Source organism: Anser anser, assembly GCF_964211835.1.
Source record: "Anser anser genome assembly, contig: HAP1_SCAFFOLD_32, whole genome shotgun sequence".
NCBI lineage: Eukaryota > Metazoa > Chordata > Aves > Anseriformes > Anatidae > Anser > Anser anser.
Genome location: NW_028154148.1, coordinates 4,484,447 through 4,509,392, shown reverse-complemented (window position 1 = coordinate 4,509,392; position 24,946 = coordinate 4,484,447). Strand labels below are relative to the sequence as shown.

The 24,946-nt window shown below is 53.4% G+C and overlaps 2 protein-coding genes across 2 annotated transcripts; one reads left to right on the top strand and one right to left on the bottom strand.

Moving 5' to 3' along the window:
* Positions 1-721: 721 nt before the first annotated feature.
* Positions 722-24,105, top strand: LOC310890604 (olfactory receptor 14A16-like; the record flags this gene model as incomplete). The annotated part of the gene is made up of 2 exons (XM_083852918.1): positions 722-1,015; positions 22,599-24,105. 2 exons carry the CDS (start codon positions 722-724, stop codon positions 23,235-23,237), a joined length of 933 nt encoding a protein of 310 aa, XP_083709044.1. The 3' UTR covers positions 23,238-24,105.
* On the bottom strand, positions 8,836-9,850 carry LOC310890510 (olfactory receptor 14A16-like; the record flags this gene model as incomplete). The annotated part of the gene is made up of 1 exon (XM_083852844.1): positions 8,836-9,850. Exon 1 carries the CDS (start codon positions 9,763-9,765, stop codon positions 8,836-8,838), a length of 930 nt encoding a protein of 309 aa, XP_083708970.1. The 5' UTR covers positions 9,766-9,850.
* Positions 24,106-24,946: the final 841 nt, after the last annotated feature.

Sequence of the window (24,946 nt, the reverse complement as noted above, 5' to 3'; positions counted from 1 at the left end):
CGGCTTGCAGATATTCATGTCTGTCTGTGGGGTGTTCTTCTGGGCTGGAGGCTGCTCTCCAGCAGGATGCAGCTCTCTCCTGGCATCCTTGTGTTATCCAGATGCCCCAAGGAGGAGACACCTCTGTGCTAAGGCCATGTCCGTGCTGCTGGATGGCTGTCTGTGGGCAGCTGGAGTGAGGCCTCTGCAGCCCTGGCAAAGAGGGAAAAGCTGAGATCCTGCTCATGCAAGACAAGGTGAGGATCCTGTCCAGCTGCACTTGGTGTGGGGCTTCTCTGCTCTCAGCTTTCGGTAGTTTCTTCTCATGGGAACACCAAATAGATGGTTCTCCCTAAACATTACAGGTGTAGCTACCAGAACATAAAGCAAATAAATGCCCCTTGTTCTACACAGTCGTTGGATACTTTCCTTGAAGCAACACTGCAAATCTTCTGGTCTGACCAGTAGACTGAACTTGAGTTTCCCCCATGTTCCTGCCTCCCTCTTGCTGCACAGCAGGAAGGACTCCTCTGGAGCCCACAGCAGCCCCTGCTCCCAGTGCCACTCTCAGCCAGCACCAGCTGCAGCTCAAGCAGGAGAGCTGCAGAAAGGTTCTCCTGCAAAGAGAGAGGCTTGGGTGGGGGGTGCTCTAAGGCTTGCAATAGGTTTTCCTCAGAGAAGTCTGTTTTAACATTTTTCTGCCTTCTCATTTTCAACAGACAACTGCGCCGAAATTCAGGAGATGGCCAACAGCAGCTCTGTGAGCGAGTTCCTCCTGCTGGCATTCGCAGACACGCGGGAGCTGCAGCTCCTGCACTTCAGGCTCTTCCTGGGCATCTACCTGGCTGCCCTCCTGGGCAACGGCCTCATCCTCACCGCCGTAGCCTGCGACTACCGCCTCCACACCCCCATGTACTTCTTCCTCCTCAACCTCGCCCTCCTCGACCTGGGCTCCATCTCCACCACCCTCCCCAAAGCCATGGCCAATGCCCTCTGGGACACCAAGGCCATCTCTTATCAAGGCTGTGCTGCACAGGTCTTTCTGTTTGTCTTCTTGATTGTGTCAGAATTTTATGTTCTCACGGTCATGTCCTACGACCGCTACGTTGCCATCTGCAAGCCCCTGCACTACGGGAGCCTCGTGGGCAGCAGAGCTTGTGCCCAGATGGCAGCAGCTGCCTGGGGCAGTGGCTTTCTCAATGCTGTCCTGCACACGGCCACTACATTTTCCCTGCCCCTCTGCCAAGGCAATGCTGTGGACCAGTTCTTCTGTGAAATCCCCCAGATCCTCAAGCTCTCCTGCTCAGATGCCTACCTCAGGGAAGTTGGGGCACTTGTGTGTAGTGTTTCTTTAGCCTTTGGCTGTTTTGTTTTCATTGTTTTCTCCTATATTCAGATCTTCAGGGCAGTGCTGAGGATGCCCTCTGAGCAGGGCAGGCACAAAGCCTTTTCCACATGCCTCCCTCACCTGGCTGTGGTCTCCCTGTTTATCAGCACTGCCATGTTTGCCTACCTGAAGCCCCCCTCCATCTCCTCTCCATCTTTGGACCTTATGGTGGCAGTTCTGTACTCGGTGGTGCCTCCAGCAGTGAACCCCCTCATCTACGGCATGAGGAACCAGGAGCTCAAGGATGCAGTAAGGAAACTCTTTGGATACATGCTTTTTCAGAATCAGTAATGACTTTGAGTTCCTTTATGATTTCAGAAACTGTGAGGAAAAATTTTGTTATTATATGCCTCTATAAATATCTTCTGCTAATTATTTGTTTTGGTTTAAATAATGTTATCCTTTACCTGCTCCCAGATTATTTTTTTCATTTACAGTGACCCAATCATCTAATTACCTAAAGAAGCAGGCTTGCCATGTAGATAAACACAATAAAATAAAACATCAGAACTACACTGGTCTCAGCTGCCATCTCTTCCCATCTCCTCTGCATCTTGGGGAACAGCCCCAGCATGTAGGAGGGGCTCAGGGCCCCTGCTGCTTCCCTGGAGCCATGGCCATGGCCAGCAGCAGGACATGGCCTTTTTGCTGCTGCTGTCTTCTGGCCTCCAGTGTGTTCTCCTGTGCTCTTTTATTTGGATAAGCCCTCAGATCTCATGTATGTTGGTGACGATACTGTTCTCTCTGCAGTGACATCCCTGTGGCTGCAGGCAGCAGCAGGCACTGTGCAGCCCTGGGTCACAGCCGGCCTCCCTGCTAGCACCACAGTAACAAGAGGGGCTGCTAAGAAACCTGGACACCTCTTCCAAATGTGCTATCAGGAATAGAGCCAAGGGGTTGCTCCCTGCTCTTCTGTTTCCTGGGCTTCTTCATGGAGGGAAGGACACAGGCTGAAAGTCCCAGGGCGGTCTGTGAAGGAACAAAGTGATGGACCAAGAGCTCAATTTGTGGTGGCACTTCCCCAAGCAGACAACAACTGGTCTTGGACTCATCTGCATGGGACTGCATCCCCTGCAGTGGGGCTGATGGCAGATTCCAGCCTGGAGAGGAATCTGGAGCTGCCAGGAGATGTCAGGGGATCTCCAGGGACAATGTGCTCAGTGGGTAGTGATTAGGACCTCTTAAAATGAGTGACCATCCGAGGAAGAGTCTTTTAGGGGGAAAAGCGAATCTGAGGTGTCCAGGGGCTAAGGAGGGCTCTGCAATGCCAGGGGAGGCTGTGAAGAGCCAGCAGGTAAAGGCCCATAAGACTGCATAATAACTGGGGAGACCTTATTTAAAGCCTTGATGAAGATGCAATACTTCATCAGCTCTGCAGCCTTCCCCTGAGAAATTCTACCCTCCCTTGGAAAGATGACCCCATTATTTATTGCTGAGCACCACGTTACTGAGTTCCACCTGGAAGGCAGGGCTAGGCAGTGGGGATGGCAGGAGGAAGACTTGTGTGAAGACTATGAAAAACATGGAAATTCAGGGCTTTAGCAGATCCTTAAAGTCCTGCCTGGGTCCCCAAATGGAAAGCAATGTATGTCTGTGGGTGGAGGAGGAGGAGGCGAGTCCCAGGACAGGGGCAGGGCTGAAGGGCCCTGCGCGAAGCTGGGCTGATGGAGGAGTGTCCACCTTGCGTGTGTGCCTCAGCCTGGGAGAAGGGGCCTGCCCGCGGTGCGGGATGGCTGGGCTGTGCTCAGCCAGGCCCCAGGAGCTGACCTTGCTCTCTTCCTCCCCGCCACTCCCCACACGGGGCAGGCCCTCAGGAAACACCCCTGAGCCTGGAGATGCACCAACCTGCTGCGGTGAGGTGCCACTACTGCAGGGGAAGAGGGGAGGGTTGCAGAGACACGTGGGGCCTGCGGGCAAGAGTGGTGTGGCCTGGGGAAGTGAGGGCCTGGGAAAAGTTACCCTGGATCCCTAGGAGCCATTCTGGAAAGAAAACTTGTAGGCAGGAACAGCACATTTCTGCAGGTGCAGAGCTGCTGGGCACATTGTGCAGGGTGCTCTGATGGACTTTTGTGTCCTTTTCCATCGTGTCTTAAGTGCCACTTTTCTCAGAAATAGAGTAGCCAACAGAGGTGTGATGGATACGCTGAGATCATGCAAGCCATCATCAACATGCCCCTAAGAAGATGACTGATATGGGGAGATCAGGAGAAACCCAGGACAAGAGAAATGCGAGATTTGGAGGAGGGAATAAGGGCTTGGCCAGCAGAAATTAAGGATTTTGTAGAGGTAAGAAGGTTCAGGTTATGCTGATGCTGCTGTAACCGTGACCTAAAACAGTCACATGAGGCCCTTCACCGGCTTCAACCAATAAACTTAATTCCTAAACCTAAATGTTACTCCACACCATGAGAGCAATCTACTACTCTAATGCTTGACCTCAAAGAAACCCTAGAAGCCAAAATTCTTTCCCTTACCCTTACACTTTTCCTTACCTTGATCCCTCCCCTTAACACTAGATTTAAATGCTTTATTTGACCCTAGACTTCTTGGCAGACCTAAACAAAATCCTAAACCACAAAGCTTGGTCATACCCTAACCACAGACCTTGACACCGTAAGCAGAACACCAAACCTGCCCATGAAATATTTGATTAAATTGTAACCCAGAAAACTGAGCCAAGGTCCCTAATGAAAACCTGAACACCAAACAGAGAAAGCACTTGTTCCTGTGCATTAACCTCCGAACCTTCAGACACTTTTTAACCCTTAACTCAAGGTGCTTGTCCCCTTGGGGCAGGGCAGGAACCGTAATGTTGCCGTGCAGTCCCATGGCATTCAGAGATGGATGTGAGGGGCCATGGATCTGATCAGCTTGTGGGCCACAAGGAGGAGATGGGTGGGAATGCTCTGACGACCTCAGCTCTGCCTCAGGATCTCCTGCCCCAGCAGGAGGAATGTGACTGGGGCAGTGACTGGGAGGTCACTTCTGTCTCTGCAGCTGATAGGGCAGCAGCAGGAACGTGTCACGCAAAGGGACTGTGAGGTCCCTTGTGTCTGGAGGTGGCAGGTCAGCCTTGGCTTCTCCCTGGGATGTGCACTTTGGGGCTGACATCTGCCAGTGGCCCTGCTAGGCCAGCAGAAGGCCCCTGCTTGGCATGCTGCCTGTGGGATCCCCTCTGCCTCCATCCCCAGGACGACCCAGACAGAAAGAAGGCCCGCACAGGGGTTGTCCTGTCCCTTCTGCTTGAGACCAGGACTGGACAGCAGGAGGCACAAGGCTTGGCTGTGTCTAGCCAAGAAGCTGCAAGGCCAGCAGCAGGCCCAGGCCTTGGGAGATGCTGCTGAGGTGACTTCTGTCTGCTTGGCTGACAGGCCGCAAGGAACCAGATGGGTTGGGATGCCTGCTTCAGGAGCGGTTTCCACCCTGATGGAGCTTTCTTTGGTAGTTGGAAAGAGCAGGAGAGAAAAAACTGCCACAAAGTGCACCTTGGAAGTGTGGCACTGGCCATGAAGAGGAAGAAATGTCCCTCAAAGGGTCGTGCTGTGGTGACAGAGGTCACCGAAAGAGAGCCTATGACCAGACCCACGCTTTTTGTTCATCAAGGAACAGCTGATGAGGGTTGATGAGACATGGGGAAAGTGATGGAAAGTCCTGGATGAGAGCAAGGTGTTGGACAGAGATGGGTGTCTGCAGACTTCAAGGAAATAGGGCAAAGTGTGGGACAGCATAGGAAAGCCTGCAGAGGAGAAGGCAGAGGGTGCTGGCAGGAATGGAAGGCCCCAACAGCCCTGACGTTTCTGTCCCTTTGGCTAGAGCTTCTGACGAGACGAGATAGAGTCATTGCAATGGAGCCTCACTGCTTCCTTGATACCCTGTGCAGGGGTGGGGAGGTGTCCTAATGAAGTTCTTCCCGTGGCATCACACTGCCCACCACATCATACAGACCCCAAGAAGAGCCCTGAGCCAGACGGGGGTGTGCAGGATCTCCCCTCCCAGTGGCTGGGGTCAGGCCTTGGCCCTTCTGCTTCACCAAAACCAACCAAGACTTTTCTCAGCACAGCGCTTTGCCTGTCTGCAATCATGGCCTCCAGTTATGTGCCCTAACAAGTCCCTGGGGAGGCTTTGTTAGGAACAGCCCTCAGTGGGGCCCTCTAATAATCCAAGTCACTTCAACTTTTCCTTCTGACTTTATTTTCTCAAGCAGTTGCATCATTCTTCTCTCAGTACCCAAGCTTAGTAGAGTCAGCACTAAAATACACCATGGAACTCATTAAAATGCAGAAAGTCCTAAGCAGCCATATCTCTCCCAAAGTTTTCTTCAAGTCTTCAAAGTTGTTCAGCTAATTGGAGAGCTTTCATGGTGTAGTTAAGGAGGAGGATTTCAAAGAGCATCTAATAGAAATCTTTCCTCATTTTAAAGGCTGAATTTTGTTGCATTTCAGTTTAGAGCATCATTTTCCCATAGATATTGGTCTAGGGTTGTTTCTTTGAAGCCCTGCTTATATAGGAAGAGCAGGGTTATTCCTATTTAAAAACAAACAGCAGGAAATCATGCTGCAATTAAAAAAAAAAAAAAAATTATGTTCCTCATTTTTTTTCCTCCAGTGATGTGTACCTTCCCAAAAGGATGACTGTAAAAGATGTAGTTTACACTGATTAATAGGAAATTTAAAATTGTAGTGTTAATATTAATCCATATCATACTAATACAATGAGAAATGAAGAGTTTCTTGCTAAGGAAACCGTTAGACCGACTGCTGAGAGATGGGCGAGCTGGAACTGACTGAAACTCAAAGCAGCAACTGGGTTGGTGAGAGCGGTCTGAATGATCCAAGAGTAAGGGGAGGGCAAACCAGGAGAACCATGGGAAGTGTATAGGTCCAGACAGGCAGCTGGAAAGGGGACATTCAGCAGGGTCTGTGTAATCAAGTCAGGTTTTGTGCCTGGAAGATGAGGGAGCAAACCATGATAGACAAAGCGATGAAAATGGAAGTACAGGTGAACACCAGTATTTCTTCTCCTGCGATGAATATTCATCCTGAAAATTCACATTTCTTCATGATAGAAATTATCATTCACGTGAGACATTGAATGGAAGGGATTGAATCATTTGATCTGATGAGTAGATGCTTTATTAGTTAAGTACTAAAAAAATTACTGGGCATTGAGGCAGAGCTTTGCTGTGTGACCATAAGCATAACCAGGGGAAACCTCCTGTGGCCCCGTTGTGTTTGAGGCACTTCCCTGGACCACCAGGTGTCAGAAAAGACCTTCAGGAGACCAGACTCCTTTGGGAAAATCAGGTGGAGCCAGGTGGAGTTCCCAGGGCACCTCCACTGCCAGCAGTGGTCTTTGTCCCTGTAACTGCAGCCCAGACCAGCACAGGAAACCCCTTCAAAGACAATCCCCTTCTTCTGTGGGTTTCTGGGACTGATCTAGATTTGAAATGGCCCTTGGAAACCCATGATACTCTCCCTTATTCCTACGAGACACTTGAACATCCATTTCCCTTCCTGGGTCATCTCTAGCAAACTCAGGCTGAAAAACTCAAATATAGCACGCTTCAAATGGCTGAGCCAGAACCCATCAGCTTGTCCCACTTTGGAAATGGTCCCCATCCAACTAGGGTTTTGAAAGTGAAAAATGTGAAATGACCCGTCAGGTCAATGCGCAGAGTAAGGGAAAGTCACACATATTGTGCTGGAGTGTCAGAAGGCAAAAAGCACTGCATTGTGCCTCAGAGTAATCAAGGAGACCTAATCCAGTTCATCTGTGAGATAAAGCAGAGTGAAGGACGTTGAGTTGTGGCCTAACATGAAGAAGGATGTACATCACTGGTGAAGGAGCTGTCTTTTTGTGCCATCACCAATGCAAATTACACAAGAACTACATCAAATAAAGGTAAGCTGTCCCACCCTGGCCCTGTCACACCACGGGGCAGCGGAGGGACCTTTTTCAGTTTCAGCCTCTTCTTCAGAGAGGCTTTGCCCTCTCCCTGTGAACCACGGGGCAGAGCCTAGCCCTGGATGCTCCGTGAGCGCCGTGCAGGTCGTGGCAGGCTGCGGTGAGGGGACGAATGCCCTGGGCCCCCTTCGTGCTCTGCCCAGGCCAGCAAGGGCCCCGAGCGCCCTCGTGTCCCCTGCCCCTGCAGCTCGGGGCTCCCTTCCCCAGCCCTGGCTCTGCAGCACCAAGCCCTGCTGGGAGCCCTCCCCTGCATGCTGCCACCGCTCCCTGACGCTGCTGGTGCCCTCTGCCGGGCACTGCCCAGCCCAGCCCAGCCCCTGCCCACCTCTCCCCACCTCCCGGACCTCTCCCCAGCCCAGCAGCGCAGGCTGGGCTGGCCCCAGGCCAGTGCCCACCGCAGTCTGCTGCAGGGCTCTGGGCACGGCCAGCACAGCCCCAGCCCCTCGCAAGGCACCGCAGCTACTGGCACAAAGGCGGCTCTGGGCCTCCCCAGCAGCCCCCGCGCTGGGGCCAGCCACGGCTCAGGAGATGGAGGGCCGTGAAGCTGCAGGAGCCCTACTCTCCTGCCTGGGACATCCCCAGCACAGAGTGCCTGTGCCCCGCAGGGCCAGCCCCGCTCCCCAGGCCAGCACAAGAGGCCTGGCCCAGGCACAGAGCAGCTCCAGATTCCTCTCCAGGATGCCATTCGCCATCAGACCCAGCACCACGGGGACAATCCCAGGCCAGTCAAGGCCAGTTACTGTTTGCTGGGCCATAGGCAAGCAAGAAGGCAGCTCCCAGTGCAGCCCTTGGTCCTTCACTGATCACTCTGGGGTTCTGATCCATTGTGAGGCCCAGAAAAGCAAGAGGTCTGTTCAGGAAGCAGCTCCTTGGGTATATTCCTAACACCAGCTTTGGAAGAGCTGTGCAAAGAAAGAGATGCCACCGTACAGACAACAAACCTATCAACAAGGCACATGAAATCTAAACGTTTAGTCAAATACAAGAGCATAAGAGAACAATTTGGAAGCCAGAAGAGAGCAGCAGTGAAAAGGCCACGTCCTGCTGCTGGCCATGGCCATGGCTCCAGGGAAGCAGCAGCCCCGACCCAAAGGCAGCAGAGAGGCAGAGCCCAGCGGGCAGTGAGGGGCAGCCGTGAGTCCCAGCGGGGCTGCTCCTCCCTGTGGCAGCTGGGCTCTGGGCCCTGAGCCCCTCCTGCGTGCTGGGGCTGCTCCCCCAGCTCCAGAAAAGATGGGAAGGGATGGAAGCTGGGACCAATGAATTTCTGCTCAACGCTTTTTTGTCTTTATCTAAACGGGAAGCCCACTTCCATAAGTACATGAGATACTTGGTTCAAAAATAAAATAGAATGATAAACACATAGGATACTAAGTAGATCATTACTGAATGAAAATCACAAGGCTCAGAAAATTGTACAAAAGTAAAGTAAGGCTGTTCTAACACTTATACAGAAAAAAAAAAATAAGAAAAGCGTTCTGTTCTGTGTTCTGGGACTTTGCCCATTATTACTGTTGAAGAAGCATGTATCCAAAGAGTTTCCTCAATGCATCCTTGAGCTCCTTGTTCCTCATGCTGTAGATGAGGGGATTCATGGCAGGAGGAACCACCGAGTACAGAACTGCCACCACCAGGTCCAGGGATGGGGAGGAGATGGAGGGCTTCAGGTAGGCGAACATGCCAGTACTGATAAATAGGGAGACCACGGCCAGGTGAGGAAGGCATGTGCAAAAGGCTTTGTGCCGGCCCTGATTAGAGGGCATCCTCAGCACTGTCCTGAAAATCTGCACATAGGACAGCACAATGAAAACAAAACAGCCAAAAGCTAAACAGACACTAACTACAATAATCCCAACCTCCCTGAGGAATGCCTCTGAGCAAGAGAGCTTGAGAATCTGAGGAAGATCACAGAAGAACTGGTCCACAGCATTGCCTTGGCAGAAAGGCAGGGAAAAGGTAGTGGCCGTGTGCAGGACAGCATTGAGAAAGCCACTGCCCCAGGCAGCTGCTGCCGTCTGGGCACAAGCTCTGCTGCCCACGAGGCTCCCGTAGTGCAGGGGCTTGCAGATGGCAACGTAGCGGTCGTAGGACATGACAGTGAGAAGGGAATACTCCCCTCCAATGAAGAAGACTAAAAAGAAGAACTGTGCAGCACACCCTTGATAGGAGATGGCCCTGGTGTCCCAGAGGGCATTGGCCATGGCTTTGGGCAGAGTGGTGGAGATGCAGCCCAGGTCAAGGAGGGCGAGGTTGAGGAGGAAGAAGTCCATGGGGGTGTGGAGGCGGTGGTCACAGGCTACGGCGGTGAGGATGAGGCCGTTGCCCAGGAGGGCAGCCAGGTAGATGCCCAGGAAGAGCCCGAAGTGCAGGAGCTGCAGCTCGCGCATGTCTGCGAATGCCAGCAGGAGGAATTCTCTCACAGAGCTACTGTTTTGCATTTGCTGACTTTGAATGCAGTTGTCTGTTGAAAAGGATAAGGGAGAACAAAGTTAATATACACTTCTCTGAGGGAGACTTATTACAAGCCTTAGAGCACCCTCCAGCCCAAGCCTGTCTCTTTGCAGGAGAACCTTTCTTCAGCTCTCCTGCTTGAGCTGCGGCTGGTGCTGGCTGAGAGTGGCCCTGGGAGCAGGGGCTTCTGTGGGCTCCAGAGGAGTCCTTCCTGCTGTGCAGCAGGAGGGAAACAGGAACATGGGGGTAACTCAAGTCCTTTCGACTTGTCAGTTCTTGCAAACAAGTCATCTGAACGCAGAGCTTAGCTGTAGGGATTTTGTTTGCTGTATTTTCTCCCAGTAGGCCCTGTAATGCTTAGGATAGGTATTGGATGGTTGAATGCCCTCACATTTCCTGTACACTCCTGCTGATATTTTATGGGAGTGTCCATTAGTGCAGACCGAGAAGAGCACTTCTGTCCACCAGTCCTGTTCTCAGCTGCCTTGTGTCACCCCTCTCTGAGCTGCACTCTCATCCCATTCAGGTGTTTCCCTGAGAAGAAACAGGAGAATTCTGCTGAGGGAGAAGGGCCACAGCAAGCCAGACGGAGCTTGGGAGCTTCTCTTCTTTCCATGGCTGCAGGAGCTCCGGGGCAGCTGGCAGAGAGCCCGGCCTGGCCAGCCAGGGCAGGGTGTTCTGGGCTGACCGGGGGCACCTGGTTTAGGGCACTCCGAGGGGCTTCTGCCAGACTTCCTCACCTCGCAGTGCCATCCAGCAGGACTCCCAAAGCCTACTGCATTGCCCACTGCCCTCCCAGAAACAAGACCCAGCAGGAGACCCTTCCAGGACGTGCAGCTGCATGGCCCTGCAGCCAGAGACGTACCTTGTCAAGGGCTGTGCAGGTTTCTCCTGCAGGCAGCTCTCAGCATCCTCCCACTGCCAACTGCCTCCAAGCCCTCTCTCCTTCTCTCCTGTCCCCGTGCCAGCTGCAGTCAGAGCCCCCAGCCCTGGTGTGCTGTGCACAGGAGCTGCTCCTGGGCACAGCTGTCTCTCTGCACCAGGGCCCTCTTGCCACGAGCTCTCTCTGTCCCACGAGCCCGGCCCAGCTCAGCACCACTCACTTGCCAAGGCGACCGGCTCCGGGGCAGACGCGTGCTGCAACGGAGCGCGGGATCGGGACAGGCAGGGCTATTTTTCGGGCATCGAGCCTACGTGAGGGAGCCGCCAGGCACCGGCAGCCCTCGTGAGGGAGGCTGACGAGGCATAGGTGGAGCCAGCAGCGTCAGCGACAGCTCCTCCCCCCGGCCGTTCAAAGGCAGCCCTTAGGGAGCGCGAGCGACCAGGAGCGCGGCGAACAGGGAGTGACACGGGGGGAGTGACGCGGCAGTTAGCGAGGCAGTTAGCGCGGGCAGGGCGGGCAGGAAGGGCGGAGCGCTCACACCCGCCCATAGGGACAACTCCTCCAACGGCACTCTCCCGTCAGCTGGGCTGCAATGGTCTCCACCAGGCACGGTGCTTTCTCTAGGAAGTCAGTACACACCCAGACCAACTGCCCGCCCAAACATGCGGCAGTTCAGGTCTCCGGATGCAGGGAGTGTCTGAGCCTCTTGCTGCCATCGGCGGGAGGCAGAGAGACTGCTTGCGTGAGGTGTGAGCAGGTGGACGACCTGGTCCGCATGGTGGCGGAGCTCAAGGAGGAGGTGCAGAGGTTGAGGGATATCAGGGAGTGCGAGTGGGAGATAGACTGGTGGAGCGACTCCCTGCAGGACCGGAGGGAGAGGGACCAGGGTGAGACGCTCCAAAGTGGGGTGGACCCCCTGCCCTGTCGCCATTTGGCAGAGGGAGGGGACCTGCGAGTTGAGGAGGAATGGAGACAGGTCCCTGCTCGTCCTCGCAGGAGATGCCCTCCCCTTCCGGTGCCGCCTTCCCAGGTGCCCTTGAACAATATGTTTGAGGCCCTGGAGCTGGAGAGACCGGTGGGTGAGGATGAGGTAGGAAGCCTACCCAGGAGGATGCCTGAGGTGAGGAAGTTGACTCCACGCCTCAGGACTGCCTCCACCAAGAAAGAAAGAAGGGTGATTGTTGTGGGCGACTCCCTCCTCAGGGGAACGGAGGGCCCTATTTGTTGGCCTGACCCCACACATAGGGAAGTCTGCTGCCTCCCTGGGGCCAGGGTCAGAGACATTACCAGGAAGCTTCCAAACCTGGTTCGCCCCTCTGACTATTACCCGCTTTTGATAGTCCAGGCTGGCAGTGACGATGTTGAAAAGAGAAGCCTCAAGGCTATCAAACAGGACTATAGGGGGCTGGGACGATTGGTGGAGGGAGCGGGAGTGCAGGTGGTGTTTTCGTCCATCCCTACGGGGGAAGGGAGAGGCACGGAGAGGACATGGAAAGCTCGCGTGGTTAATAGGTGGCTCAGAGGCTGGTGCAAGCACAGAAATTTTGGGTTTTTTCACCATGGGGAGCTTTACTCGGCACCCGGCCTGATGGCCCCAGACGGGTCCCTATCTCCAAGGGGAAAACGGATCCTAGGCCAGGAGCTGACGGGACTCATAGAGAGCGCTTTAAACTAGGTAAGAAGGGGGACGGGGCTCAAACAAGGCTTGTTGGAGCTGTGCCGGGGGAAACAATGGCTAGGCCGGGGAAGAAGGCGATGGCCCAGCTGAAGTGCATCTACACTAATGCACGCAGCATGGGTAACAAACAGGAGGAGCTGGAAGCCATCGTGCAGCAGGCAGGCTACGACTTGGTTGCCATCACGGAGACGTGGTGGGACCGCTCCCACGACTGGAGTGCTGCAATGCCTGGCTATCGGCTCTTCAGGAGGGACAGGCAGCCCAGAGGGGGTGGTGGCGTGGCTCTCTACATTAGAGAATCTTTTGATGTTGATGTTGTGGAACTCCAGGCTGGGAATGATAAGGTTGAATCCCTGTGGGTTAGGATCCGCGGGAAGGCCGGCAAGGCTAGCATCCTGGTCGGGGTCTGTTATAGACCGCCGAACCAGGATGAGGAGACGGATGAGGAGTTTTATAGGCAACTGACAGAAGTTGCAAAATCGTCGGTGCTTGTCCTCGTGGGGGACTTCAACTTCCCGGACATATCCTGGAAACACAACACGGCACAGAGAAAACAGTCTAGGAGGTTTCTGGAGAGCGTGGGAGATAGCTTCCTGACGCAGCTGGTCAGCGAACCTACCAGGGGTGGTGCCCCGCTAGACCTTCTCTTCACAAACAGAGAAGGACTGGTGGGAGATGTGGTGGTCGGAAACTGTCTTGGGTAGAGTGACCACGAAATGGTAGAGTTCTCTATTCTTGGCGAGGCCAGGAAGGGGACCAGTAAAACTGCTGTATTGGACTTCCGGAGGGCTGACTTTGAGCTGCTCAGGACGCTGGTTGGCCGAGTCCCTTGGGAGGCGGTTCTGAAGGGCAGAGGAGTCCAGGAAGGCTGGGCGCTCCTCAAGAAGGAAATCGTGATGGCACAGGAGCGGTCCGTCCCCACGTGTCCAAAGACGATCTGGCGTGGAAGAAGACCGGCCTGGCTCAACAGAGAGTTGCGGCTTGTGCTTAGCAGAAAAAAGAGGGTTTATAATCTTTGGAAAAAAGGGCGGGCCACAGAGGAGGACTACAAGGATGTAGCGAGGCTGTGCAGGGAGAAAATTAGAAAGGCCAAAGCTCATCTGGAGCTCAACCTGGCTACTGCCGTTAAAGACAACAAAAAATCCTTTTACAAATATATCAACGCGAAACGGAGGACTAAGGAGAATCTCCATCCTTTACTGGATGCGAGGGGAAACCTAGTTACTAAGGATGAGGAAAAGGCTGAGGTGCTTAATGCCGCCTTTGCCTCAGTCTTTAGCGGCAATACCGGTTGTTCTCTGGATACCCAGTGCCTTGAGCTGGTGGAAGGGGATGGGGAGCAGGACGTGGCCTTCGCTATCCATGAGGAAATGGTTGGCGACCTGCTACGGAGCTTGGATGTGCACAAGTCGATGGGGCCGGATGGGATGCACCCGAGGGTACTGAAAGAACTGGCGGAGGAGCTGGCCAAGCCGCTTTCCATCATTTATCGGCAGTCCTGGCTATCGGGGGAGGTCCCAGTTGACTGGCGGCTAGCAAATGTGACACCCATCTATAAGAAGGGCCGCAGGGCAGACCCGGGGAACTATAGGCCTGTCAGTTTGACCTCAGTGCCAGGAAAGCTCATGGAGCAGATTATCTTGAGGGTCATGACGCGGCACTTGCAGGGCAAGCAGGCGATCAGGCCCAGTCAGCATGGGTTTATGAAAGGCAGGTCCTGCTTGACGAACCTGATCTCCTTCTATGACCAAGTGACGCGATTGGTGGATGAGGGAAAGGCTGTGGATGTGGTTTACCTTGACCTCAGTAAGGCTTTTGACACCGTTTCCCACAACATTCTCCTCAAGAAACTGGCTGCTCGTGGCTTGGACTGGCGTACGCTTCGCTGGGTTAGAAACTGGCTGGATAGCCGGGCCCAGAGAGTTGTGGTGAATGGAGTGAAATCTGGTTGGAGGCCGGTCACTAGTGGTGTCCCCCAGGGCTCGGTACTGGGGCCGGTCCTCTTTAATATCTTTATCAATGATCTGGATGAGGGCGTCCAGTGCACCCTCAGGAAGTTTGCAGATGACACCAAGCTAAGTGCGTGTGTCGATCTGCTCGAGGGCAGGAAGGCTCTGCAGGAGGATCTGGATAGGCTGGAGCGATGGGCTGAGGTCAACTGTATGAAGTTCAACAAGGCCAAGTGCCGGGTCCTGCACCTGGGGTGCAACAACCCCAAGCAGAGCTACAGGCTGGGAGATGAGTGGCTGGAAAGCTGCCTGGCCGAGAAGGACCTGGGAGTATTGGTTGATAGTCGGCTGAATATGAGCCAGCAGTGTGCCCAGGTGGCCAAGAAGGCCAACAGCATCCTGGCCTGTATAAGAAGCAGTGTGGCCAGCAGGTCTAGGGAAGTGATTGTGCCCCTGTACTCGGCTCTGGTGAGGCCGCACCTCGAGTACTGTGTTCAGTTTTGGGCCCCTCGCTACAGGAAGGACATGGACGTGCTCGAGCGAGTCCAGAGAAGGGCGACGAAGCTGGTGAGGGGTCTGAAGAACAAGACTTACGAGGAGCGGCTGAAGGAGCTGGGCTTGTTCAGCCTGGAGAAGAGGAGGCTCAGGGGCGACCTTATCACTCCTTAAAGGAGGCTGTAAAGAGGTGGGGGTTGGTCTGTTCTCCCACGTGCCTGGTGACAGGACAAGGGGGAATGGGCGAAAGCTGCGACAGGGGAGTTTTAGGTTGGATGTTAGGAAGTACTTCTTTACCGAAAGGGTTATTAAGCATTGGAACGGGCTGCCCAGGGAGGTGGTGGAGTCACCATCCCTGGAGGTCTTTAAAAGACGTTTAGATGTAGAGCGTAGCAATATGGTTTAGTGGAGTACTTACTGTTAGGTCGGAGGTTGGACTCGATGATCTTGAGGTCTCTTCCAACCTAGAAATCTGTGATACTGTGTGATACTGTGATACCCATCAGCTCAAATGATTCAATCCCTTCTGTTGAGAGTCTCACGTGAAGTGTAATTTCTGTCATGAAGAAATGTGAATTTCCATGATCTATAATCAACGCAGGAGAAGAAATTCTGAAGTTCACCTGTACTTGCCTTGTCATCGTTTTGTCTATCATGGTGTGCTCCCTCATCTTCAAGGCAAAAAACCCGTCTTCATTACACAGAACATGCTGAATGTCCCCTTTCCAGCTGCCTGTCTGGACCTATGCACTTCCCATGGTTCTCCTGCTTTGCCCTCCCCTTACTCTTTGATCATTCAGACCGCTCTCACCAACCCAGTTGCTGCTTTGAGTTTCAGTGAGTTCCAGCTCGCCCATCTCTCAGCAGTCTGTCTAATGGTTTCCTTAGCAAGAAACTCATCATTTATCATTGAATTACTATGATATGGATTAATATTAACACAATTATTCTAAATTTCCTATTAATCAGTGCAAAACAGATCATGTACAGTCATCCTTTTGGAAGGTAAACTTCACTGGAGGCAAAACAATGAGGAACTTGAACTTTTTTTTTTTTTTTTTGAAAATTGCAGCACGATTTCCTGCTGCTTGCTTTTAAATAGGAAAAACCCTGCTCTTCCAGCCTAAGCAGCGCTGTATCCCTTGACCAATATCTATAGGAAAATGATGCTCCAAACTGAAATGCAACATAGTTCAGCCTTTAAAATGAGGAAAGATTTCTATTAGATGCTCTTTGAAATCTTCCTCCTTAACTACACCATGAAAGCTCTCCAATTAGCTGAACAAGTCTTGAAGACATGAAGAAAACTATGGGAGAGATATGGCTCCTTAGGAGATTATGTGTTTTAATGAGTTCCACGGTGTATTTTAGTGCTGAGTCAATGAAACCTGGGTACTGAGAGGAGAATGATGCAACTGCTTGAGAAAGTAAAGTCAGAAGGAAAAGTTGAAGTGACTTGGAGTATTAATGGGCCCCACTGAGGGCTGTTCCTAACAAAGCCTCCCCAGGGACTTGTTAGGGCAGATCATTGGAGGCCATGATTCCAGACAGGCAAAGCGCTGTGCTGAGAGAAGTCTTGGTTGGTTTTGGTGAAGCAGAAGGGCCAAGGCCTGACCCCAGCCACTGGGAGGGGAGATCCTGCACCCCCACGTCTGGCTCAGGGCTCTTCTTGGGGTCTGTATGATGTGGTGGGCAGTGTGATGCCACGACAAGAACTTCATTAGGACACCTCCCCACCCCTGCACAGGGTATCAAGGAAGCAGTGAGGCTCCATTGCAATGACTCTATCTCATCTCCTCAGAAGCTCTAGCCAAAGGGACAAAAACGTCAGGGCTGTTGGGGCCTTCCATTCCTGCCAGCACCCTCTGCCTTCTCCTCTGCAGGCTTTCTTTTGCCCTATTTCCTTGAAATCTGCAGACACCCATCTCTGTTCACCACCTTGCTCTCATCCCGGCATTTCCATCATTTCAGCAATGTCTCATCAACCCTCACCAGCTGTTCCTTGAAACACAAAGCTAGGGTCTGATCTTTGAGTGACCTCTAGCACCACAGCACGACACTTTGAGGGACATTTCTTCCTCCCTGTGGCCAGTGCCAACCTTCCAAGGTGAACTTTGTGGCACTTTCTTCTCTCCTGCTCTTTCCTTCTACCAAAGAAAGCTCCATCAGGGTGGAAACCACTCCTGAAGCAGGCATCCCAACCCATCAGGCTCCTTGCGGCCTGTCAGCCAAGCAGACAGAAGTCACCTCACCAGCATCTCCCAAGGCCTGGGCCTGCTGCTGGCCTTGCAGCTTCTTGGCTAGACACAGCCAAGCCTTGTGCCTCCTGCTGTCCAGTCCTGGACTCAAGCAGAAGGGACAGGACAACCCCTCTGCAGGCCTTCTTTCTGTCTGGGTCCTCCTGGGGTTGGAGGCAGAGGGGATCCCAGGGTCAGCATGCCAAGCAGGGGCCTTCTGCTGGCCTAGCAGGTCCCCTGGCAGATGTCAGCCCCAAAGTGCACATCCCAGGGAGAAGCCAAGGGTGACCTGCCACCTCCAGACACAAGGGACCTCACAGTCCCTTTGCGTGACACGTTCCTGCTGCTGCCCTATCAGCTGCAGAGACAGAAGTGACCTCCCAGTCACTGCCCCAGTCCCATTCCTCCTGCTGGGGCAGGAGATCCTGAGGCAGAGCTGACCTCTCTCTAGCCCCCTCGGTACGTGTTTTTCACTTTCTGGGTTAGAGATTAAGCAAAGTTTTAGTGGGAGTGTTTGGTGTTCTGCTTGTGGTGTCAGGTCTGCAGTTAAGGTATGGATAAGCTGTGCGGTGTACGGGTGTTTTAGGTCTGCCAAGATGTCTAGGGTTAAATAGAAGATTTTAATGTTAGTGTTAAGGGAAGACATTAGGGTTAGCAAGAGAGAAAATGGATTCCTTTCAGAGTGTTGTAGTAGTATTTAGGTTTAGGGATTAAAATTCCTGGTCCTTTGACACGGTCTCACATGACATCCTGGTCTCCAAATTGGAGGGATACGCGTTTGATGGGTGCACCAATGAGTGGATAAGGAGTGGGCTTGAAGGTCACACTCAGAGAGTGATGGTCAACGGCTCTATGTCCAAGTGGAGGCTGGTGATGAGTGGTGTCCCTCAGGGGTCTATCCTGAGCTAAGTACTGTTTAATATCTTTACCAATGTCAGGGACAGTGGGGTAGAGTGCACCCTCAGCAAGTGTGCAGATGACACCAAGCTGAGGGCTGTAATGGATGCAAGAGAGGTTGCAACAGGTGATTGTCCCCCTTTGCTCTGCCCTTGTGAGGCCTCACCTGGAGTACTGTGTCCAGGTTTGGGGCCACCAGCACAAGAAGGATGTGGACCTCTTACAGGAAATCTAGAGGAGGGCTACAAAGATGATCAGAGGGCTGGAGCACCTCGCCTGTGGAGACAGGCTGAAGGAGTTAGGTTTGTTCAGCCTGGAGAAGAGAAGGCTCCAGGGAGACCTCCTTGCAGCTTTTCAATCCTTAAAGGGGTCTTCTAAAAAAAATGGAGAAGGACTCTTTACTACTCGGGTAGATAATGACAGGAGGATGTCGTCTAAACTAAAAGAGGGGAGATTTAGACTAGACATCAGGAGAAAAATCTTCACTATAAGGGTAGTGAGGTACTGGAACAGGTTGCCCAGAGAAGTTGTGGATGCCCCATCCCTGGAAGTGTTCAAGGCCAGGCTGGATGAGGCCTTGGCCAACCCGATCTAGTGGCTGGAATCTGGGGGGAGTTCAGTTAGATGATCTGTAATGTCCCTTCCAACCCAAGCCATTCTACGATTCTATGATACTAGGATGAAAATTAACTGAATCCTAACCAAAACCAGGACACAAATAGACTAAGGGCAAGATATCTCTGTGTGTATATCAAAAGAGAGGAAAAGTGGTGATAGTTATTTAGAAAGTGTCAGACCTGAGCATGACATAGGAACAATGGTATGGAGAAGGGGTGGATATAGTCCGAGTTTTAGCTGGGATAGACTTACTTTTTCTTCCTAGGAGCTGGTGTGGTGCTGTGTTTTGGATTTACAGAATCAGCGAATCAGAGAGTAGTTTGGGTAGGAAAGGACCTTAAAGATCCTAAAATACCAACCCCTCTGCCGTGGGCAGAGACACCTTCCACTAGACCAGGTTGCTGAAAGCCCCATCCGAGGTGGCCTTCAAAACTTCCAGTGAGGGGGGATCCACGACATCTCTGGGCAGCCTGTTCCAGTGCCTCACCACCCTCTGAGTAAAGAACTTCTGCCTAATATCTAATCTAAACCTACCCTCTTTCAACGTAAAGCCATTTCCCCTAGTCCTATCACTACGCTAGTTGATGAAGAGTCCCTCCCCAGCTTTCCTACAGCCCCCTTTAGGTATTAGAAGGCTGCCATAAGGTCTCCCCAGAGCCTTCTTTTCTCTAGGCTGAACAACACCAAATCCCACAGCCTGTCTTCAGAGGAGAGGTGCTCCAGCCCCTTGATCATCCTCGTGGCCCTCCTCTGGATTCATTCAAATAGATCCGTGTCCTTCTCATGCTGGGGGCCCCACAGCTAAACACAATACCTGACGTGTGGCCTCACCAGGGCCGAGTAGAGAGGCACAATCACTTCCCTACTCCTGCTGACCACACCATTCCTGGTACAAGCCCGGATGCTGTTGGCCTGCTTGGCCACCTGAGCACCCTGCTGGCTCCTATTCAGCCGACTCTCCACCAATACCCCCAAGTCCCTTTCCCATGGGCAGCATTCCACGTGCCATTCCCCAGCATTGCATGGGGTTGTCGTGCCCCAAGTGCAGGACCCAGCACTTGGCCTTGTTGAACTTCATAGATTTGGCCTTGGCCCATGAGTCCAGCCTATCTAGGACCCTCTGCAGAGCCCACCTACCGTCGGGCAGACCAACACTCGCTTCTAACCTGGTGTTTTCTGCAAACTTACTGAGGGTGCACTTAATCCCCTTGTCCAGATCACTGATGAAAATATTCAAGGGAACTGGCCCCAGAACTGAGCCCTGGGGGTGACCACTAGAGAACGGCCTCTAACTCCATTTAGCTCCATGTCCCACAGCTCTTTGGGCCCAGCCACCCAGACACTTTTTAATCCAAGGAAGCAGATACCTGTCCAAGCCTCAAGCAGCCAGTTCCTCTGGGAGAACGCTGTAGGAAACAGTTTCAGAATCCTTACTGAGGTCTAGATAAACCACATCCATGGCGATTACGTCATCCACTGAGTGCATCACTTTGACATAGAAGGAGTTTAGACTTGTCCAGTAGGACCTGACTTTGATAAAGCCCTCCTGACTGCGCCTGATCACCTGGTTGTCTTCTAAGTGTTGCATGATGGTACTCAAGATAATGTGCTCCATGAACTTCCCCGTCACTGGTCAGACTGACAGGCCTGTAGTTCCCCAGATCCTCCTTCCAGCCATTTTGTAGGTGGGCATCATATTTCCTTGTCACCACTTGACTGGGAACACCCCTGATAGGCAGGACTGCTGATAAGTGATGGAAAGCGGCTTGGTGAGCACTTCTGCCAGCTCCCTCAGTACCATGAGGGGGAACCCATCTAGCTCCATAGACTCATGAACATCTCCCATGAGGGATGCCACACGAGCAGTGGTGCCTGCTCACCAGGAACCAGGCCAGCTTCCTACAGAGCTGCCTTAGGAGGACCATGGCCACCAAGGAGATCTGAGTTAGACTCAGCTCAGATCCGGTGTGACACCGCATGGACAAGGGTCTACAGCCAGCAGGGAAAGAGGTGCATGTCTGGGAGTCCCTAGGACAGTCTGGTGTGGAGAGGAGCAAAGGCTGTTGCAAGGCTGAGAGTCCCAACAGGACCCAGGGCTTTGTGTCCATGGCTCTGGCTGTTGTCTCTGCCACTGAGGCCTAGGAGGAGACAGCTTATCGGTAAAGCACCAGGGCCTCATTGCCTCCTCGCCCCCACCCATGAACCAGGCAGGGCTCGTACCATTCTCCTGCACTTGGCCATGCACATCCCCATCTCCTCCTGCCCCAGGAAAAGCCCTGAGCAGTGTGTGAAGGGAAAGGATCTCCCTTCCCAGGGTCTCGGGGTCATGGCCTGGCCCTTGTGCTTGGTGAAACACATCCAGTTTTCCTACACATCAGGGTCACCATCACACTGCCTTTGTCTGCTTGTCCTCACTGCCTCCAATGCTCTCCTCTAACGAGCTCCAAGGGAGGCTGTGTCAGTGCTGGCCCTCAGGGGGACACTGCAGGAAACTTGCCTCTGACTTGGACTTGTTGAAAGATGTCTTCAATTGTCTCTCAGTGCCTGAGGTTTGTGGGCTCCTCAGCAAAGCCCCCCGAGGGGGGATTCCAATGCCTTGGGCTGGGCATCTGGTGCTGAGCTGGGCCGGGCTCGTGGGACAGAGAGAGCTCGTGGCAAGAGGGCCCTGGTGCAGAGAGACAGCTGTGCCCAGGAGCAGCTCCTGTGCACAGCGCAGCAGGGCTGGGGGCTCTGACCGCAGCTGGCACGGGGACAGGAGAGAAGGAGAGGGGGCTTGGAGGCAGTGAGGAGCGCAGCAACAGAGGGCAGCGTGTGGCAGGACAGATCTGCAGGCCCTTGGCACCGTGAGTCTCTGGCAGCAGGAACATGTAAATGGGATTTCCAAAGAGTTTTTATGAAGCCAACACATCTCATGGCGGATAGCATCTGACAGGACAGATCTCTCTCTTTCTCCAATATGAGGTAGACGCTGCCATTCCTTCTGACTTCTCCACCTGGCCGTGCTGCTGCTGCTCTTGCTCCCAGGCTGCCTGGGGATGGGGTTTCACCTGCCCATGGAGTGAGCCGTCGGGGTGCTTGCGGTAAGGGAAGTACAGGGACAGGGTGAGGGGTCTGGAGATGGGCACTTGGAGCCTGGATTCCTCTGCTCTCAGCAGCGTCCAGGTTTTTTTGAGTTGCACTTCTGAGTGCAACTGTCTTGTAGATCAAAGAAATGCCCGCAGAGGGCAGCTGATAGCAGGACTGATGGACTTAGGGCCTTAACACTCTAAAGGACTCTGGGTTGTACAGTCCCTTTGTCTCTGAGTATCCAGAGGGTCTTACTTGAAGTGCAGGAGAGATGCCTGGACTTCTGACTTAAAAGCAGCCTTCAGGTGTCTTGGGGCAGCTAGAATAAAAAATACAACAACAACAAAAAAATCCCAACAGCACTCCTGAGCAGTTGGTTTGAATGTTAGCCAAACTGGGGCAAATGTCTTTGGTATTAGGAGTAAAGTAAAGCTGAGATAACACCAAATTCCTCTTTATGTCTGGCTGTAGGACAGGACTGACTCTTCCATTGCCCACAGCAAAGTCTCCTGCTCCCAGGGACACCCTAAGGCAGGACCAAGTAGAACTCAGGAAAGGGACCTGCCATATGCCTGCCTGGATGTGGAGAATCATTTGGGGAGGTTTAAATGAGAAATGGTAGGAGTTTTCCTCTGCTAAGTCGGTTGTACATTATGAATGTCTTCCTATTCTTTGAGCAGAACCCAATGCCTCTAAACAGCAGATGTCCAACAGAAGCTCCATCACCGAGTTCCTCCTGCTGGCATTCGCAGACACGCGGGAGCTGCAGCTCCTGCACTTCGGGCTCTTCCTGGGCATCTACCTGGCTGCCCTCCTGGGCAACGGCCTCATCCTCACCGCCGTAGCCTGCGACCACCGCCTCCACACCCCCATGGACTTCTTCCTCCTCAACCTCGCCCTCCTCGACCTGGGCTGCATCTCCACCACTCTCCCCAAATCCATGGCCAATACCCTCTGGGACACCAGGGCCATCTCCTATCAAGGGTGTGCTGCACAGGTCTTTTTCTTTCTCTTCTTTATATCAGCAGAATATTTTACTCTTACTGTCATGTCCTACGACAGCTACATTGCCATCTGCAAGCCCCTGCACTACGGGAGCCTCGTGGGCAGCAGAGCTTGTGCCCAGACGGCAGCAGCTGCCTGGGGCAGTGGCTTTCTCCATGCTGTCCTGCACACGGCCACTACATTTTCCCTGCCCCTCTGCCAAGGCAATGCTGTGGACCAGTTCTTCTGTGAAATCCCCCAGATCCTCAAGCTCTCCTGCTCAGAGTCATTACTCAGGGAGGCTGGGCTTATTGTAGTTAGTGTCTGTTTAGTATTTGGCTGTTTTGTTTTCATTGTGCTGTCCTATGTGCAGATCTTCAGGGCTGTGCTGAGGATCCCCTCTGAGCAGGGCCGGCACAAAGCCTTTTCCACGTGCCTCCCTCACCTGGCCGTGATCTCCCTGTTTGTCAGCACTGCCGTGTTTGCCTACCTGAAGCCCCCCTCCATCTCCTCCCCATCCCTGGACCTGGTTGTGGCAGTTCTGTACTCTGTGGTTCCTGCTGCCATGAATCCCCTCATCTACAGCACGAGAAACAAGGAGCTCAAGGATGCATTGAGGAAACTCTTTGGATACATGCTTCTTCATCAATAATAATGGGCACAAGGTCCTAACAGAACACTTTATTTTTCTTTCTTTTTTTTTTTTTCTTTACTGAAAAAGTGTTAGGACAGTCTTACTTTACTTTTATACTATTTTATGAACCTTGCGATTTTCATTCAGAAATGATCTATTTAATATCCTGTGATCTATTTAAAATCCTATGTTTTTATCATTCTATTTTATTTTTGAACCAACTATCTCATGTACTTATGGAAGTGGGCTTCCAGTTTAGATAAAGACAAAAAAGAATCGAGAAGAAATTAACTGGTCTCAGCATCCATCCCTTCCCATCTTTTCTGGAGCTGGGGGAGCAGCCCCAGCACGCAGGAGGGGCTCAGGGCCCAGAGCCCAGCTGCCACAGGGAGGAGCAGCCCCGCTGGCCCTCGCGGCTGCCCCTCACTGCCCGCTGGGCTCTGCCTCTCTGCTGCCTTCGGGTCGGGGCTGCTGCTTCCCTGGAGCCATGGCCATGGCCAGCAGCAGGACGAGGCCTTTTCACTGCTGCTCTCTTCTGGCTTCCACATTGTGCTTCTAGTATTTGGATAAGCCCTGAGATCTCATGTATGTTGGTGACAGTCCTGTTATCCCTACATTGGCATGTCTTCAATGTCTCTGCACGCCTCTTGCAAACCTGGTTTCAGGAATACACCCAAGGATCTGCTTCCTGAACAGACCTCTTGCTTTTCTGGGCCTCACAATGGATCAGAACCCCAGAGTGATCAGTGAAGGACCAAGGGCTGCACTGGGAGCTGCCTTCTTGCTTGCCTATGGCCCAGCAAACAGTAACTGGCCTTGACTGGCCTGGGATTGTCCCCGTGGTGCTGGGTCTGATGGCGAATGGCATCCTGGAGAGGAATCTGGAGCTGCTCTGTGCCTGGGCCAGGCCTCTTGTGCTGGCCTGGGGAGCGGGGCTGGCCCTGCGGGGCACAGGCACTCTGTGCTGGGGATGTCCCAGGCAGGAGAGTAGGGCTCCTGCAGCTTCACGGCCCTCCATCTCCTGAGCCATGGCTGGCCCCAGCCCGGGGGCTGCTGGGGAGGCCCAGAGCCGCCTTTGTGCCAGCAGCTGCGGTGCCTTGCGAGGGGCTGGGGCTGTGCTGGCCGTGCCCAGAGCCCTGCAGCAGCCTGCGGTGGGCACTGGCCTGGGGCCAGCCCAGCCTGGGCTGCTGGGCTGGGGAGAGGTCCGGGAGGTGGGGAGAGGTGGGCAGGGGCTGGGCTGGGCTGGGCAGTGCCCGGCAGAGGGCACCAGCAGCGTCAGGGAGCGGTGGCAGCATGCAGGGGAGGGCTCCCAGCAGGGCTTGGTGCTGCAGAGCCAGGGCTGGGGAAGGGAGCCCAGAGCTGCAGGGGCAGGGGACACGAGGCTGCTCGGGGCCCTTGCTGGCCTGGGCAGAGCACGAAGGGGGCCCAGGGCATTCGTCCCCTCACCGCAGCCTGCCACGACCTGCACGGCGCTCACGCAGCGTCCAGGGCCAGGCTCTGCCCCGTGGTGCGCAGGGAGAGGGCAAAGCCTCTCTGAAGAAGAGGCTGAAACTGAAAAAGGTCCCTCCGCTGCCCCGTGGTGTGACAGGGCCAGGGTGGGACAGGTTACCTTTATTTGATGTAGTTCTTGTGTAATTTGCATTGGTGATGGCACAAAAAGAGAGTTCCTTCACCAGTGATGTACATCCTTCTTCATGTTAGGACACAACTCAACTTCCTTCACTCTG